The sequence below is a fragment of the Scyliorhinus canicula genome, chromosome 14 (assembly GCF_902713615.1).
Source record: "Scyliorhinus canicula chromosome 14, sScyCan1.1, whole genome shotgun sequence".
Taxonomy (NCBI): domain Eukaryota; kingdom Metazoa; phylum Chordata; class Chondrichthyes; order Carcharhiniformes; family Scyliorhinidae; genus Scyliorhinus; species Scyliorhinus canicula.
Window position 1 is genome coordinate 157,145,729 of NC_052159.1, and position 14,312 is coordinate 157,160,040.

At 50.0% G+C, this 14,312-nt stretch overlaps 2 protein-coding genes across 2 annotated transcripts in view; both read right to left on the minus strand.

The window, feature by feature from the left end:
- Nucleotides 1-14,312, minus strand: part of fgf14 (fibroblast growth factor 14) — a 584,869-nt gene that overhangs the window by 285,222 nt on the left and 285,335 nt on the right. The gene's annotated exons all lie outside the window — the stretch shown is intronic.
- On the minus strand, nucleotides 232-10,647 carry LOC119977761 (putative protein TPRXL). The gene is made up of 2 exons (XM_038818965.1): nucleotides 10,529-10,647; nucleotides 232-823 (listed from the first exon to the last, which is right to left on the minus strand). Exons 1-2 carry the CDS (start codon nucleotides 10,645-10,647, stop codon nucleotides 232-234), a joined length of 711 nt encoding a protein of 236 aa, XP_038674893.1.

A 14,312-nucleotide genomic window follows, 5' to 3' on the forward strand; every position in this document is an offset into this window, starting at 1 on the left:
CAGCGTTGAAGAGTTCAGTGATGAAGAGTTCAGTGATTAAGAATTCAGTGATGTAGAGTTGAGTGATGAAGAGTTTGGTGATGAAGAATTTGGTGGTGAAGTGTTTGGTGATGAAGAGTTTGGTGATGAAGAGTTTGGTGATAAAGAGTTCGGTGGTGAAGAGTTCAGTGATGAAGAGTTCAGTGATGAAGAGTTGAGTGATGAAGAGTTCAGTGATGAAGAGTTCAGTGATTAAGAATTCAGTGATGTAGAGTTGAGTGATGAAGAGTTCAGTGGTGAAGAGTTGAGTGATGAAGAGTTGAGTGATGAAGAGTTGAGTGATGAAGAGTTTGGTGATGAAGAGTTTGGTGGTGAAGTGTTTGGTGATGAAGAGTTTGGTGATGAAGAGTTTGGTGATGAAGAGTTTGGTGATAAAGAGTTCGGTGGTGAAGAGTTTGGTGGTGAAGAGTTCAGTGATGAAGAGTTCAGTGATGAAGAGTTCAGTGATGAAGAGTTCAGTGATGAAGAGTTCGGTGGTGAAGAGTTTGGTGGTGAAGTGTTTGGTGATGAAGAGTTTGGTGGTGAAGTGTTTGGTGGTGAAGAGTTTGGTGGTGAAGTGTTTGGTGATGAAGAGTTTGGTGATGAAGAGTTTGGTGATGAAGAGTTCGGTGGTGAAGAGTTCGGTGATGAAGAGTTCGGTGACGAAAAGTTTGATGGTGAAGAGTTTGGTGGTGAAGTGTTTGGTGATGAAGAGTTTGGTGATGAAGAGTTTGGTGATGAAGAGTTTGGTGATGAAGAGTTCAGTGATGAGGAGTTCGGTGATGAAGAGTTTGGTGATGAAAAGCTGAGGTGATTCAGAGAGAATCCTTGTTTTATTGGGACAGTTGGTATTGGCTGAGGCGGGACCCAGCTGGCAATGGTGGTTTTGCTGGCGAGTGGTGCCTATGCCCCGGCTTTGCTGTTTGCATTGGGATGATGATGGCCATTACGATGATGTTCTGGATGATGATCCCGACTCGGTGGTGAATTCCGACCCAAGTATTTAATCACCTGTTCTTATATCTCCTTCCGTGGCTCAGTATCAAACTTAATTTGATGAAATTCCTTGGGACACTCAGCTGTAATAACGATGCTACATAAATGCAAATTGTTGTAACCCAGAGTAACTGATATTAATGTAAATATTTGGAGTTTACCAATACCGTCAGGTTACTGTGGGTATTTTGTCAAATAGTACAGACAGTTAGCTCCATTGGTAACCTCATCAATGAGACCATCTGTTGACTGTGCAAAACTTCACATATTTTTCAATTGAGCATTTTCACACATCTGTTTAATGGATGTTCCTCCAGGATTCTCTCCAGATTCTCATGAAAAGACAGGATGAGATTAGCAGTCAGTGGCAGACTGCAGCTTAACGCGTTACACAGCATGGGCACTGCACAATGGAGCTGCTTGGCCGGAGTCTGATACAACAACATCCTGTATTGACATAGCAACTTCAACACAGTAAAATGCCCCAACGCACTTCATCGGACCGTTAGTAAACAAAATCTGATTCTGAGATACACAAATAGATATGGAGATAGAATTGTTATTAAGGAGGGTGGGAGGGAGAGACAGGTGCAGGGTTTAGGGAAGGAAAGCCACAGCTTTGAGCTGAGACAACAGAAGATGCAACTGCCAATGGAGGAATGATTAAAATTGGGGATTCTCAGATTTGGGGAAGTGCAGAGAGGTTTCGAGGTATGGTGGATGTCACAGAGCTGGGGAGAGGTGAGGTGATGGAGGGATTTGAATGCAAGGAGCAAAGCCTTAAAATAGAGACTAGGGAACCAAAGTAGATCAGTGAGTGACAGGGGGAGTTGTGTTTTTAAAATGTATTTACAGGATGTGAGCGTTGCTGGTTAGGCCAGCATTTGTTGCCCATTCCCAGTTGCCCCTCAGAAGGTGGTGGTGATTTGTGTTCTTGAACCGCTGCAGTCCACATGGTGTAAGTACACCCACTGTGCTGTTAGGCAGTGCCAGCCCTAGGGTTGCTGGCGCCCCGGGCAAGCTGAACTTCGGCGCCCTTCGGGGGAGGGCGGGGGGGGGGGGCCGGGGGGGGCGGGGGCGGGGCCGGGGGGGCCGGGGGGGGGCCGGAGGGGGGGGCGGGGCCGGATGGGGGGGGGGGGGGGGGCGGAGGGGGGGGGGGGCGGAGAGGGGGGGCGGAGGGGGGGGGCGGAAGGGGCCCGAGGGGGGGGGGCCGGAGTGACCACCGGCGAGCCTGGATCCATCCGCCATGTTTGTGCGGGGCGGCCTGAGGGAGGGCGGCCACCGCGCATGCGCTGGTTGGCACCAGCCCAACTGCGCATGCGCGGGACCCGAGTCTTTTACGCGGCGCCCCTAGCACATGGCGCCCCGGGCGACTGCCCGAGTTGCCGGTACCTTGAGCCGACCCTGCTGTTAGGGAGGGAGTTCCAGGATGGTGCCCCAGCGACAGTGAAGGAATGCTGATATATTTCCAAGTCAGGATGGTGAGTAACTTGGAGGGGAACCTCCAGGTGGTGGGGTTCCCAGGTATCTGCTGCTCTTGTCCTGGTAGTGTGTGTTTGCGTGTGTGTGTTTTGTTACAGTACTGGGATGTTGGAGACATTCTTAGGTTTTAACCTTTTTTGTTAATAATTTCTGTATTTTGGGGTGGCGCGGTGGTGCAGTGGTTAGCACTGCTGCCTCTGCCTCACAGCGCTGAGGACCCAGGTTGGCTGCCTCTCTGGGTCACTGTCTGTGTGGAGTTTGCACATTCTCCCCGTGTCTGCGTGGGTCTCACCCCCACAACTCCAGCCCGGCTTCTGCCCCCCACAATCTTTGCTGCCATCCCAAATACTCCCGCCCTCTATCTCTCCAACTTCTCACAGCCTCAGAACATATGCAGGTGATTGACTGGTCCTCGCCCACACTTCTCGCAATCATCTGCCATTTCCTGGAGAACCCACTCATTCTCGCCCGGGTCATATGCACCCTGTGCACCACCTTTAAACTGAATCAAACTCATCCTCGCACACGAGGAGGTCAAATTCACCCTGCGCATCACCTCACTCCACGCTCCCCATCCTACCTCACCCCCAGCTCCTCCTCCCAATTCTCCTTAATCCTCACCACTTCCGCCCCCCCCCCCCCTCCCCCCTGCTCCCCCAGCAACCCATATATATCTGCAATCCTACTCTTCCCTTCCACATCCGGGAGCAGCAACTGCTCCAGCAGGGTATACTCCGGCAGCGAAACCCTGTCCATTCCTTCTGCGCAAAGTCCCTCACTTGCATATACCCGAACTCGTTTCCCTTCGGAATAATAATAATAATAGTTTTTAGTGCCATTAGTAGGCTTACATTAACACTGCAATGAAGTCACTGTGAAATCAGGGGCTGTTTAGCACAGAGCTAAATCGCTGGCTTTGAAAGCAGACCAAGGCAGGCCAGCAGCACGTTTCGATTCCCGTAACAGCCTCCCCGAACAGGCGCTGGAATGTGGCGACTAGGGGCTTTTCACAGTAACTTCATTGAAGCCTACTCGTGACAATAAGCGATTTTCATTTCATTTCAAATCCCCTCGTCGCTGACGCCTGTTCGCGTCCACTAAGGGAGAATTCAGAATGCCTAAATAACCTAACAGCACGGGCTGGATAATCCGATTCTGGATCCACATCCCAACGCCGGCGTGGGACAGGTGGCGTTTTACACCGAGAAAAATTAGCGCGAAACAGTTAGCAATTCCCCGTTTTACTGGGGGCTAGCAGGACAGCAGTATGGAGCACCCGGCTCGATACACCCCAGAGAATTGCCGGGTCCGTGGCCGCGTATGCGCACGCCAGCGGCCGCTCTGTGCAACACGGCGGCGGCAACTCACGGACCTGGCCCACAAAATAGTGCCCCCCCCCCCCCGGTTCGGCCTGCCCGCGAGCCCCAGATCACTCCACCACAGTGCCCCCAACCCCAAATAATGCCCCCCCCCCGCGGATTGTCCCTCCCCCGACTGTGGCGGCTCTGGACTGAATCTTCGGAATGACAATCGGGAGGGTCTGGGATACAAACAGGAACCTCGGCAGAAGATTCATTTTTAGCCATCTGGCCCCTCCCCGCCAGTATCAGGTGTAGCCAATCCTATCTGCTAAAATCCACCCCCAACCTCCTCCGCCAACTTTGTCAGGTTCCATTTGTGCATTGTTGCCCACTCCCCTACCGCCTGGACCCCCCAATACCTAAACCTGTCCCTGGCTATCCTAAATGCTCAAATAATTATTTTTACTGATCACGGAAGCAGTTAACAGGAGGCTGGATAAGTACACGAGGGAGAAAGGAACAGGCGGATGTGCTGATAGAGCGACATGAAGAGGGAGTGGGAGGACCACCGAGTGTGGTAAAAACACTGGCGTAGAACAGATGGACCGAATGGCCTGTTTCTGCGCCTTACATTCTCTGTAACTGAGATTGTGCAATGGCTGAGAGAGACGAAATGATCCAGAATTTCTATGGAGCCTAAAATGCCCAGATTTCTACCTATCAGGTTATTTGCCTTAAAGACCGAACATGCACGTTCTCCAACAGAAACAGAATACAACAGGTGCCGGGAACACTCCGCTGGTCAGACAGTATCTGGGAAGGTGGGGATTGAAGATGTTCAGGTTGGTGGCCTGCTGTCAGGTCACCATCTGAAATGGTAATTCTGTTTCTCGTTCCAAAGATACCGCCAGATTCCCGTACCAGCCTCCCCGAACAGGCACCGGAATGTGGCGACTAGGAGCTTTTCGACAGTAACTTCATTGAAGCCTACTTGTGACAATAAGCGATTATTATTATCATCTGCTGAGCATGACCGAGTCACATAGTGGCCACACCCCGAGCCACATAGTGGCCACACCCCGAGCCACATAGTGGCCACACCCCGAGCCACATAGTGGCCACACCCCGAGCCACATAGTGGCCACACCCCGAGTCACATAGTGGCCACACCCCGAGCCACATAGTGGCCACGTCCTTCCGCTCCGGCTTTGTGAAGCAGAGGTCGACTGTTCATTTAACGCCGTTCTCCCATCTTCGCCCCGTAACCCTGCACAGTCCTCCTTCCCAGGTCATGAGCCAATTCCCTTTTGAAAGCCTCGCCTGAACCTGCCTCCACCACGCTCCCAGGCAGCGAATTCCAGACCCCAAATCCACGCTGGAAAGGTTTACCCTCATTTCTTTGCCAATCACCTCAAATCTGTGTCCTCTGACTCTCCATCCTTGCCCCAGTTCCTCCCTCCGGACTCTGTCCAGGCCCCCCACGATTTTGAACATCTCCATAAACCTTCTCTCCTCCAAGGAAAACAGTCCCAGCTTTTCCAATCTTTCCATGTTGCTAAAGCTCCCCATCCCAGGAACTGTCCTGGGGAATTTCCAGGCTTTATTTTCAAATTCCCTCCACTGTTCTCTAGAGCAGAGTTCTATCGAAACACAAGGGGTATGATCCAATGGCCACGCTACACCGGAATGGCATCTCTCCGGGAGACCCCGCTCCCGGGACCTATCCGGCTCCCCATTCCTTGCCACATCCAACACGATCTCGCAAGATGTTGCGATGTGAATCCTGTCATTTGTGGGCGGGGTCACCTTTTGGCGAATCTGCAGTGAGCCTCCCTCTAATGTGTAGATTCTCGAGGTAGCCAAGGCTTTGTGCTTCCTCCCCTTCTCCTCAGAGACCTCGGGCGAGCGCCGTTCAGCACAGGCGGAACGGCACTCGTGGGGGTCTCCCAGGGGATCAGAGGCCCCCAGATGCATACCCTTTGGGCAGGTGGCACTGCTGGTGTCAGCTTAGTACCCTGGCGGTGCCACCTGGGTGCCAAGGGAGATTGGGACTCCATTTTGAATGTGATGCACTATTAATTATGCAAAGACGAGAGTGGGATGTAGTTGAGGCTTTATTACACAGAGATGTGTGGCCTCCTACAGCAGCTGGCGAAATGGCTGCTGTACGGGGAACACACATATTCATACTCCGCCTACTGGGCGGAGCCAGCAGGCAGGGATCTACCCACATACCTGTAGTACAGGGGCCTTACCGTAAAGCACCTATATATACAATATGTACATCAGTGGTGACTACCACAGAATGGTGACCCAATCTCTCGCTACACTGGGGCGTTCCAGCGAGCGGAGCTCCCCACTGTATAAAATGGGGCCATGTGCAACCTCGACTGCACGCCCCCCCATTCAGACCCCTTAAAAAACGCGAGTCGCGTTGAATAGCCGTGTGTTTCTTGGCGCTGCGAGTGACAGGAAACACACGGTTAAACGCGCTCGCACTGGGACTTTGTTCCCTTTTGGGAGAATGGCGCCTCAGGGTGATCTTTGACATTAAAGAGTTCCCAATTTTAACAATAAAATGATACAGTACAACCTTTTTCTCGATTTTTGCAATGATGTAATAGTTCTAAAACGAGCTATCGGGTACAATTTATTTTCAGATTAATTGTTTATAATGTCTCCTGGTTTGTATTCAGCCTTTTGCAGTGGGCAGGCTGTTAATTTGCCATCATTCTCTTGGTGCAAATAAGATTTCCGGCAAAATGCTATTCCAGAGTGCTTGATTTCCCCTGTGAATTGTCCAACTCCATCCGCATTGCCTGATTGTTCATGTCATGCACATCCTGCTAATACGTTTACAAAAATACCTCCGTCTGTCTGCTGACACAAACCCCTACTTCCCTACATTTCCTAAGCTCACGCTAAGCTCTGATCAGTATCCAGCTCAGCCGTTCACCCATCAATGCGCTAACATTCACTTTGTGATATGGATGGAGGATTGATCTTGTCCGTAATCACAAGACATGGACCCAAATCCTGCCAAAAACCCACGGCAAGGAACAAAAATGCACAATTCAGTCACTTTGCAAAAGACACCAAGTGCAGGCGGGGGAGAGACTCAGTGTAAAAAGAAAAATAAATGCTGTCTTTGAATGAAAAAGAGCCCTGTCACATCAACGCCATGATTAGAGAGCAAAGCTGATGCTTTAGATTATACACAGTTTTAACAGCCATTTACTGGAAGACTGGGTCACTGTTCCCAAGCAGGATGACTAAGCTATTATAAAGATGATTCTGTCAATTGGTTTCCCAACACACCAAAATAATATTGTGGCCGATAAATCCAGTGTACGAAGAGCAAGCTTCTACAAACAGCACCGAGATAATGGTCAGATAATCTTTTATTCCATGATGTTGGTTGCAGGATGAATATTGGACAGGACACCAAAGAAAATTCCCCTGACTGTGGGTTATTCCACGTCTGTGAGAGAGGACAGAGGGGGCCACAGTGTAACGTCTCATCCAAAATATACTGGCTGGATTCTCTGATTCTGGGGCTATGTCGGTGTGGGAACTGTGGCGTTTCAGACCAGGAAAACTGGTGCAAACAGCACCGTTTCCCGGTTTTGCTGGGGGCTAGCATGCCGGCAGCATAGAGCACCCAGCTCTAGCTGCCGATACGGCCCGGAGAATTGCCGGGTCCAAGGCAGCGCAGGCGCACGGTGGTGGCCTGCAGCCGCCGCACCGTGCTTCATGGCGGCCTCCTGCACACCTCGCCCGCAAAATAGTCCCTCCCTTCGGACGGGTCGCGCGCCCCCTCCCCCCTCCCCCCTTCACTGGCCATAAAATGTTTTTGGTCATCAAATTTACAGTGCAGAAGCAGGCCATTCAGCCCCTCGAGTCTGCACCAGCTCTTGATAAGAGCACCCCACTTAGGCCCATACTCCATTCTATCCCCGTAACCCAGTAGCCATAACCAACCTTTTTGGTCACTAAGGGGCAATTTATCATGGCCAAGACATGTAACCTGCTCGTCTTTGGACTGTGGGAGGAAACCGGAAACCCACGCAGACACGGGGAGAACGTGCAGACTCCGCACAGACAGTGACCCAAGCCGGGAATCGAACCCGGGACCCTGGAGCTGTGAAGCAACAGTGTTAACCACTGTGTTACCGTGCCGCCACAAGGAGGGCAGTGCGCTCAACACTTAGGACACTGAAAAATCCTGAGGCACCCAACAGGACTGGGACACGTTTTCTATTTGAGAACTGGTACCATAGGATCGGATGAAAGAGAAGCTGGGAAAAGGGAAGGGTCGGAGCTAATGTGGACTGTTTGGAATCATTAACATATACAGCTGCTAATTGTAGAGGTAGGGTTGTGAAATTACCAGTAGGAGACACTGTCTGCTTTATCTTTTAAAGAATTCCTAGTGTGACTACAGCAGCAGCAACATACTGTGGATTCGGGCTCCTGAAGGTTTTGCGGCTATGCCAAGATCGAGTTTGTGCTGTGCCGGGTATTTTCAGACACTGGCAGTACTTTGATGTTGTTCTCTGGCTGTCGGTTTTCAGTCAGTGAAAGGGCACAATTAATTTCCGGTTTCACTGAGTCATACAGTGCTGGATTCAGGGTAAACGGGCCACTATCACCAGCATCCCAGAGTAGTTGTGGATTCCTCGTGTGGTCAGCAGCCCGTCCACTGTTACCTCTCCTCAGCTGTGATGAAACCGGCTGCTGTGATCGTCCTCCGGGGAGTAACAAGCTGAGTCACTCATTTCTGAGGTTTGGTTCTCTGCTGTTCAGGGTGTCTGCCAGCTCACTGAGCTGCCTTGACGAGCGTAAGAAATAAGATCAGCAGTGAGTCATTTGGCCCCTCGAGCCTGGACCCCCCCGTTCAGTAAGGTCATGGCTCATTTTCCTACTTTAATTCCACTTTCCCATCCACATCCCTCGATTTCCTTCCGATCCCAAATCCATCGCTCGCATTCGAGAGCATGCTCAACAACTGCACTCTGGCAGGGGGAATTCCAAAGATTTACAACAGTCTCAGTGAAGACACTTCTCCTGATTTCAGTCCGGAATAGTCTACCCGTATTCATTCATCCAATGTGGCCGTCAATGGCAGCTCAACCTTTATTACACGTCTGTAGTTCACCTTTGAAGGTGGTAGTGAACCTTCTTGAATACAGCCCAGTGTCTTGCTCGGCTATTTCAGAGGGTAGTTAAGAGTTGACCACCTTGCTGTGGGTCAAGGATACATAGATACATAGAAGATAGGAGCAGGAGGAGGCCTTTTGGCCCTTCGAGCCTGCTCCGCCATTCATCACGATCATGGCTGATCATCCAACTCAATAGCCTATTCCTGCTTTCTCCCCATAGCCTTTGATCCCATTCTCCCCAAGTGCTATATCCAGCCGGCTTTTGAATATATTCAAAGTTTTAGCATCAACTACTTCCTGTGGTAATGAATTCCACAGGCTCACCACTCTTTGTGTGAAGAAATGTCTCCTTATCTCTGTCCGAAATGGTTTACCCTGAATCCTCAGGCTGTGACCCCTGGTTCTGGACACACCCATCATTGGTAACATCTTCCCTGCATCTACTCTGTCTAGTCAGCCAATCCTCTATCCTCTGCCAGTCCCTTGCCCCTAACACTGTGGGCTATTATCTTATTTAGCAGCCTCCTGTATGGCACCTTGTCAAAAGCCTTCTGGAAATCTAAATAAATCATGTCCATTGGTTCTCCTTTGTTTCACTTCCTCGTTACCTTCTCAAAGAGCTCTGACAGATTTGTCGGGCATGATCTCCCCTTGATGAAGCTGTGCTGACTCAGTCTTATTTTATCTTGCATTTCCAAGTACCCCGCAATCTCACCCTTAATAATGGAGTCTAAAACCTTGCCAACGATCAAAGTCAGGCTAACCGGCCTATAAAGTCTCATTTTCTGCCTCCCTCCCTTCCAGTCAATGTGTATCTGCCACAATCCAATATCTTCATTGTCACCATTACAGGTCCTGAGAACATAAAAACATAACAAATAGGAGCAGGTGAAGGCCATTCAGCCCTTTCAGCTTGCACCGCCATTTAGTGATCCCTTAGCCTATCTTCGCTTCAACACCATTTTCCTGCACCACCCTGGTATCCCTTAATATATCTCAGTCATGAACATAGTCAATAGGCAGAACCTTCCCATAATTTGTATCAGGTTCAGACTGAAACCCGGTGTGTAGCTCTCCAACCGCCCAGCTGAGTTTTCTCTCCACAATCTCTGACACTCTGTGCACCGAGAATCTGGGGCTGTGGTTGACACCGTCACTCTGGCAGGGCGGGCTCTGACAGAACGGAATGGCCGCGCCACAGAGATTGGGACGCCATCTTTACAGGGTGCCCCGACATGTGTTAGTAAACCCCCACCCCCTACCCCACAGACACAGAGGACACCCACATGCCTAACAGGTATCAAGGCATTCCCCCCCCCCCCCCCCCCCCCCCCCCCCCCCCCGCCAATAGCAAGGCATTATCCACTCCAACAAGCATTGGGACACTCCAGCCCCCCCCCCCCCCCTCCCCCCCCACACATAAGGGCCTCCCCCCCCCCCGCCCAAACGGGGCTCCCCAGAGGATCTACCCTGGCACAGAGCCATGGCACTGTCAGGTTGGCACTGTCAGGTTGGCACTGCCAGGGGGCATTGCCCGGGCATGACCCCTCCACCGGGGGCTATACTTACCTTTGTGCCCCCAGTGGGTTTCCCTGGACAGTTTCAAGTTTGACAGAAGCTGTTGTAAAACTCGCCGAGGCGACATCAACACAATTAGGATAAAGCCACAAATTAATTTCCTTGTTCATCTTTTCTACATTACAACAATGGCTAAAACTTCCAAAGTATTTCATTGACTGTGAAGCATTTTGAGGCCTCTGGCGGTGGTGAAAAACGCTATGTAAGAGCAAGCCTTTTCTTTGAAAAGCCAAAATTTCATTATTTGTGCATTAATGCAGATTGACCTTTGTTGCAATTTGATTGTGGCAAAAACTGACAAATACATTGCTATTGGGATGTCACAATTTACTTAACACATATTACATTTAAAAAGATGTACATTACAGCCATTGAAATACTTTTTGAAGTAGTTACTGCTGTAATGTAGGAAGCATGGCAGCCAATTTGTGCACAGCAAGCTCCCACAAACAGCAGCAAGATAATGATCAGGTTTGGGCTGATAAGTAGCAAGTCAGGTGTGCGACTGAAGTGCCAGGTAACGATCATTTCTAACAAGAGAGAAGCTAACCATTTGCCTTTAAAAATCAACGGCATTACCATCACTGAATCCCCCACCATCAGTATCCTGGAGTTACCATTGGACAGAAGCTGAATTGGACTAGCTATATAAATACTGTGGCTACATGAGAAGGTCAGAGGCTAGGAATCCTGTGGCGACTAACTCATTTCCTTACTCCCAAAAGCGTGTCCATCACCTACAAGACACAAGGCTAAGTGCGATGGAATATTGTCACTAATGTGATGGGGCGGCATGGTAGCACAGTGGTTAGCACTGTTGCTTCACAGCACCAGGGCCCCAGGTTCGATTCCCGGCTTGGGTCACTGTCTGTGCGGAGTCTGCACGTTCTCCCCGTGTCTGTGTGGGTTTCCTCCGGGTGCTCCGGGTTCCCTGCCACATGACCCGAAAAACGTGCTTGTTAGGTGAATTGGACATTCTGAATTCTCCCTCTGTGTACCCGAACAGGCGCCGGAATGTGGCGACTAGGGGTTTTTCACGGTAACTTCGTTGCAGTTTTAATGTAAGCCTACTTGTGACAATAATAAAGATTATTATTATTCTCCATTTGCCTGGATGAGTACAGTTCCAACAACAATCAAGAAGCTCGACACCATGCAGGACAATACAGCCCTCTTGATCGGCACCCCATTGTAAAGTGGCACTTTCACAGACTTCATTCGCGAACAAAACAAATATTCATCAATAAGATTTATACAGTAGCCTCATGGCTGCAACTCACTCTCAAAATGTCTCTGCCTTGGAGCCAATCTCATCATGGGGTGATTCCACATTGAGTCCTGATTGGTCACCCAGACCAGGTGACACTTATTCTGCTGTGTTGCCTTTAAAGGGACAATCATTGCACCCATCCACCACCTTAAACATTCGCTCCCTCTCCATAGTGGAAGTGGTACCACATTCACGATGAACTGTGGCAACTCAGCAAGGCTCCTGTGACAGCACACTGCAAACCACGACCTCACCCGCCGGGAAGGACAAGGGATATAGGTGCATGGAAACATCACCACCTGAAAGTTCCCCTCCACGTCACACGCCCTTCTGACTTCACAGAATCGGAGAATTGTTACGGGTGCAGGTGGAGGCCATTCATCCCATCGTGTCTGTACCGACTCTCCAAATGAGCATCATAACTTAGTGCCATTTCCCTGCCTTTGCCCCATGCCCCTGAACACTGTTTAGAACATAGAACATAGAACAGTACAGCACAGAACAGGCCCTTCGGCCCTCGATGTTGTGCCGAGCAATGATCACCCTACTCAAACCCACGTATCCACCCTATACCCGTAACCCAACAACCCCCCCCCCCCCCCCTTAACCTTACTTTTTAGGACACTACGGGCAATTTATCATGGCCAATCCACCTAACCCGCACATCTTGGGACTGTGGGAGGAAACCGGAGCACCAGGAGGAAACCCACGCACACACGGGGAGGACGTGCAGACTCCGCACAGACAGTGACCCAAGCCGGAATCGAACCTGGGACCCTGGAGCTGTGAAGCATTTATGCTAACCACCATGCTACCGTGCAAATAATTATCCAACGCCCCCTCGAATGCCTCGATTGAACCTGCCTCCACCACACTTTCAGGCAGCGCATTCCAGACCCCAACCACTCGCTGCGTGGAGAAGGTTTTTCTCACAACACATCTGCCTCTTTTGCAAATCACTTTCAAATCTTCAAGAGCATCTTTAAATTATTTACATTTGTCTGTTTTTATTATCAGGGCTCCCAGCTCAGCAGCACATGCCTGTTTTAACTAGCGTTACCCATGCAAATATTGGTGGAATATGGAAATTGGTCTATGATGCTGACATCGCTGAAGCAGAAGCACTTTTCAGAACTGCACTCGATTATGAGCTGATGTCCCTGGTAGTCCGTGGGATCTGGATCCATGGGATCTGGGTCCACAGGCGTTTACGCTTTCGGAGGTCTCTCTGGCTTTGCGAGTCTGTGTTGTCTCTTTACAGGAGCAATCTAAACTAAACCCCACAGTCCCCCTGTTCCTCCAATCCACCTTCTGCTCTCGCCATTGTGCTGTAAGCACTTGTCCACATTTTCTCAAGACACATGCTGGTTCCTCCCTCAGCAAGGTTCCATGTCCCAGCAAACCTTTGCTCAAGAATATTTATCCAAATATCTCTCTTCATTCTTTTGCTGAAATTGAAAATTGAAAATGTCTCTTCACTGTCTCCAATGGGAGACAATCGGTTTTCCCTATTTACTCCCTGGGGAACCCTTAGCAATTAAAAAAAAAGCTCATTAAATCTCCTTTTAACATCTGATGTTCCAGCGGATATAGTCCAAATATCTCATGGCTCTTCTCGTAATTATAGTTTTCCATTTTGATGTATGAGCACCCTTCAGTCCACGAACATGATCCCAAGCTTCTGATCCCTATTCTTTTCATTCCCGCCACCCCTCTCCCACTCTGGCATTTCCGTTCTTGGCCTCCTATATTTCTCCAATGAAGTTGAACAGAAACTCAAGGGGCAGCAATTCATTACCTCCCCATCAGTCTCCTCCCAATCATCTGCAAAGGGATGAAAGATGTCATCGACAGTATTACGGATCTATAGAGAGATGATACTAGTCTCTATGGCCAGAACTTTAAGTCGCAGGATCAGATGTCCGACTGACCTGAAATCTCGCAATATAACACAGGGCCGGAGTCCCACCATCATAGCAATCGCAGACCATATACTCGACAGGCGTATGTGGGAGGCAGTAGCGTCCAGCAACAATTAACATTAATTATCCTGTTAAAAGCCCCAAATTGCCTGGATTTTTAGTGGCCTGTGAGCTTTTACATTTGGCAAATGGGCCAATTGGCCAGGAGGCATTCACATTTTTGAACCATTCTTGATCAGGACATGATATAAGGCCCGCACATGTTGGAAGTCTGACAACAATTGACTCAGAAACTGAACTGGACCCAGCCACATTAATACTGTGGCTACCAGGGCAGGTCAAAGGCTGGGAATCCTGCGGCGAGTAACTCACCTCCTGACCCCCCAAAACCAGTCCACCATCTACAAATCAGGAGTGTGATGGGAGACTCCCCACTTGCCTGGATGAGTGCAGCTCCAACAACACTCAAGAAGCTTGACACCATCCAGGACAAAGCAGCCCGCTTGATTGCTTCCCCCTTCCGCAAACATTCACTCCCTCCACCACCGACGAACAGTGGCAGCCGTGTGTCCCATCTACTAGA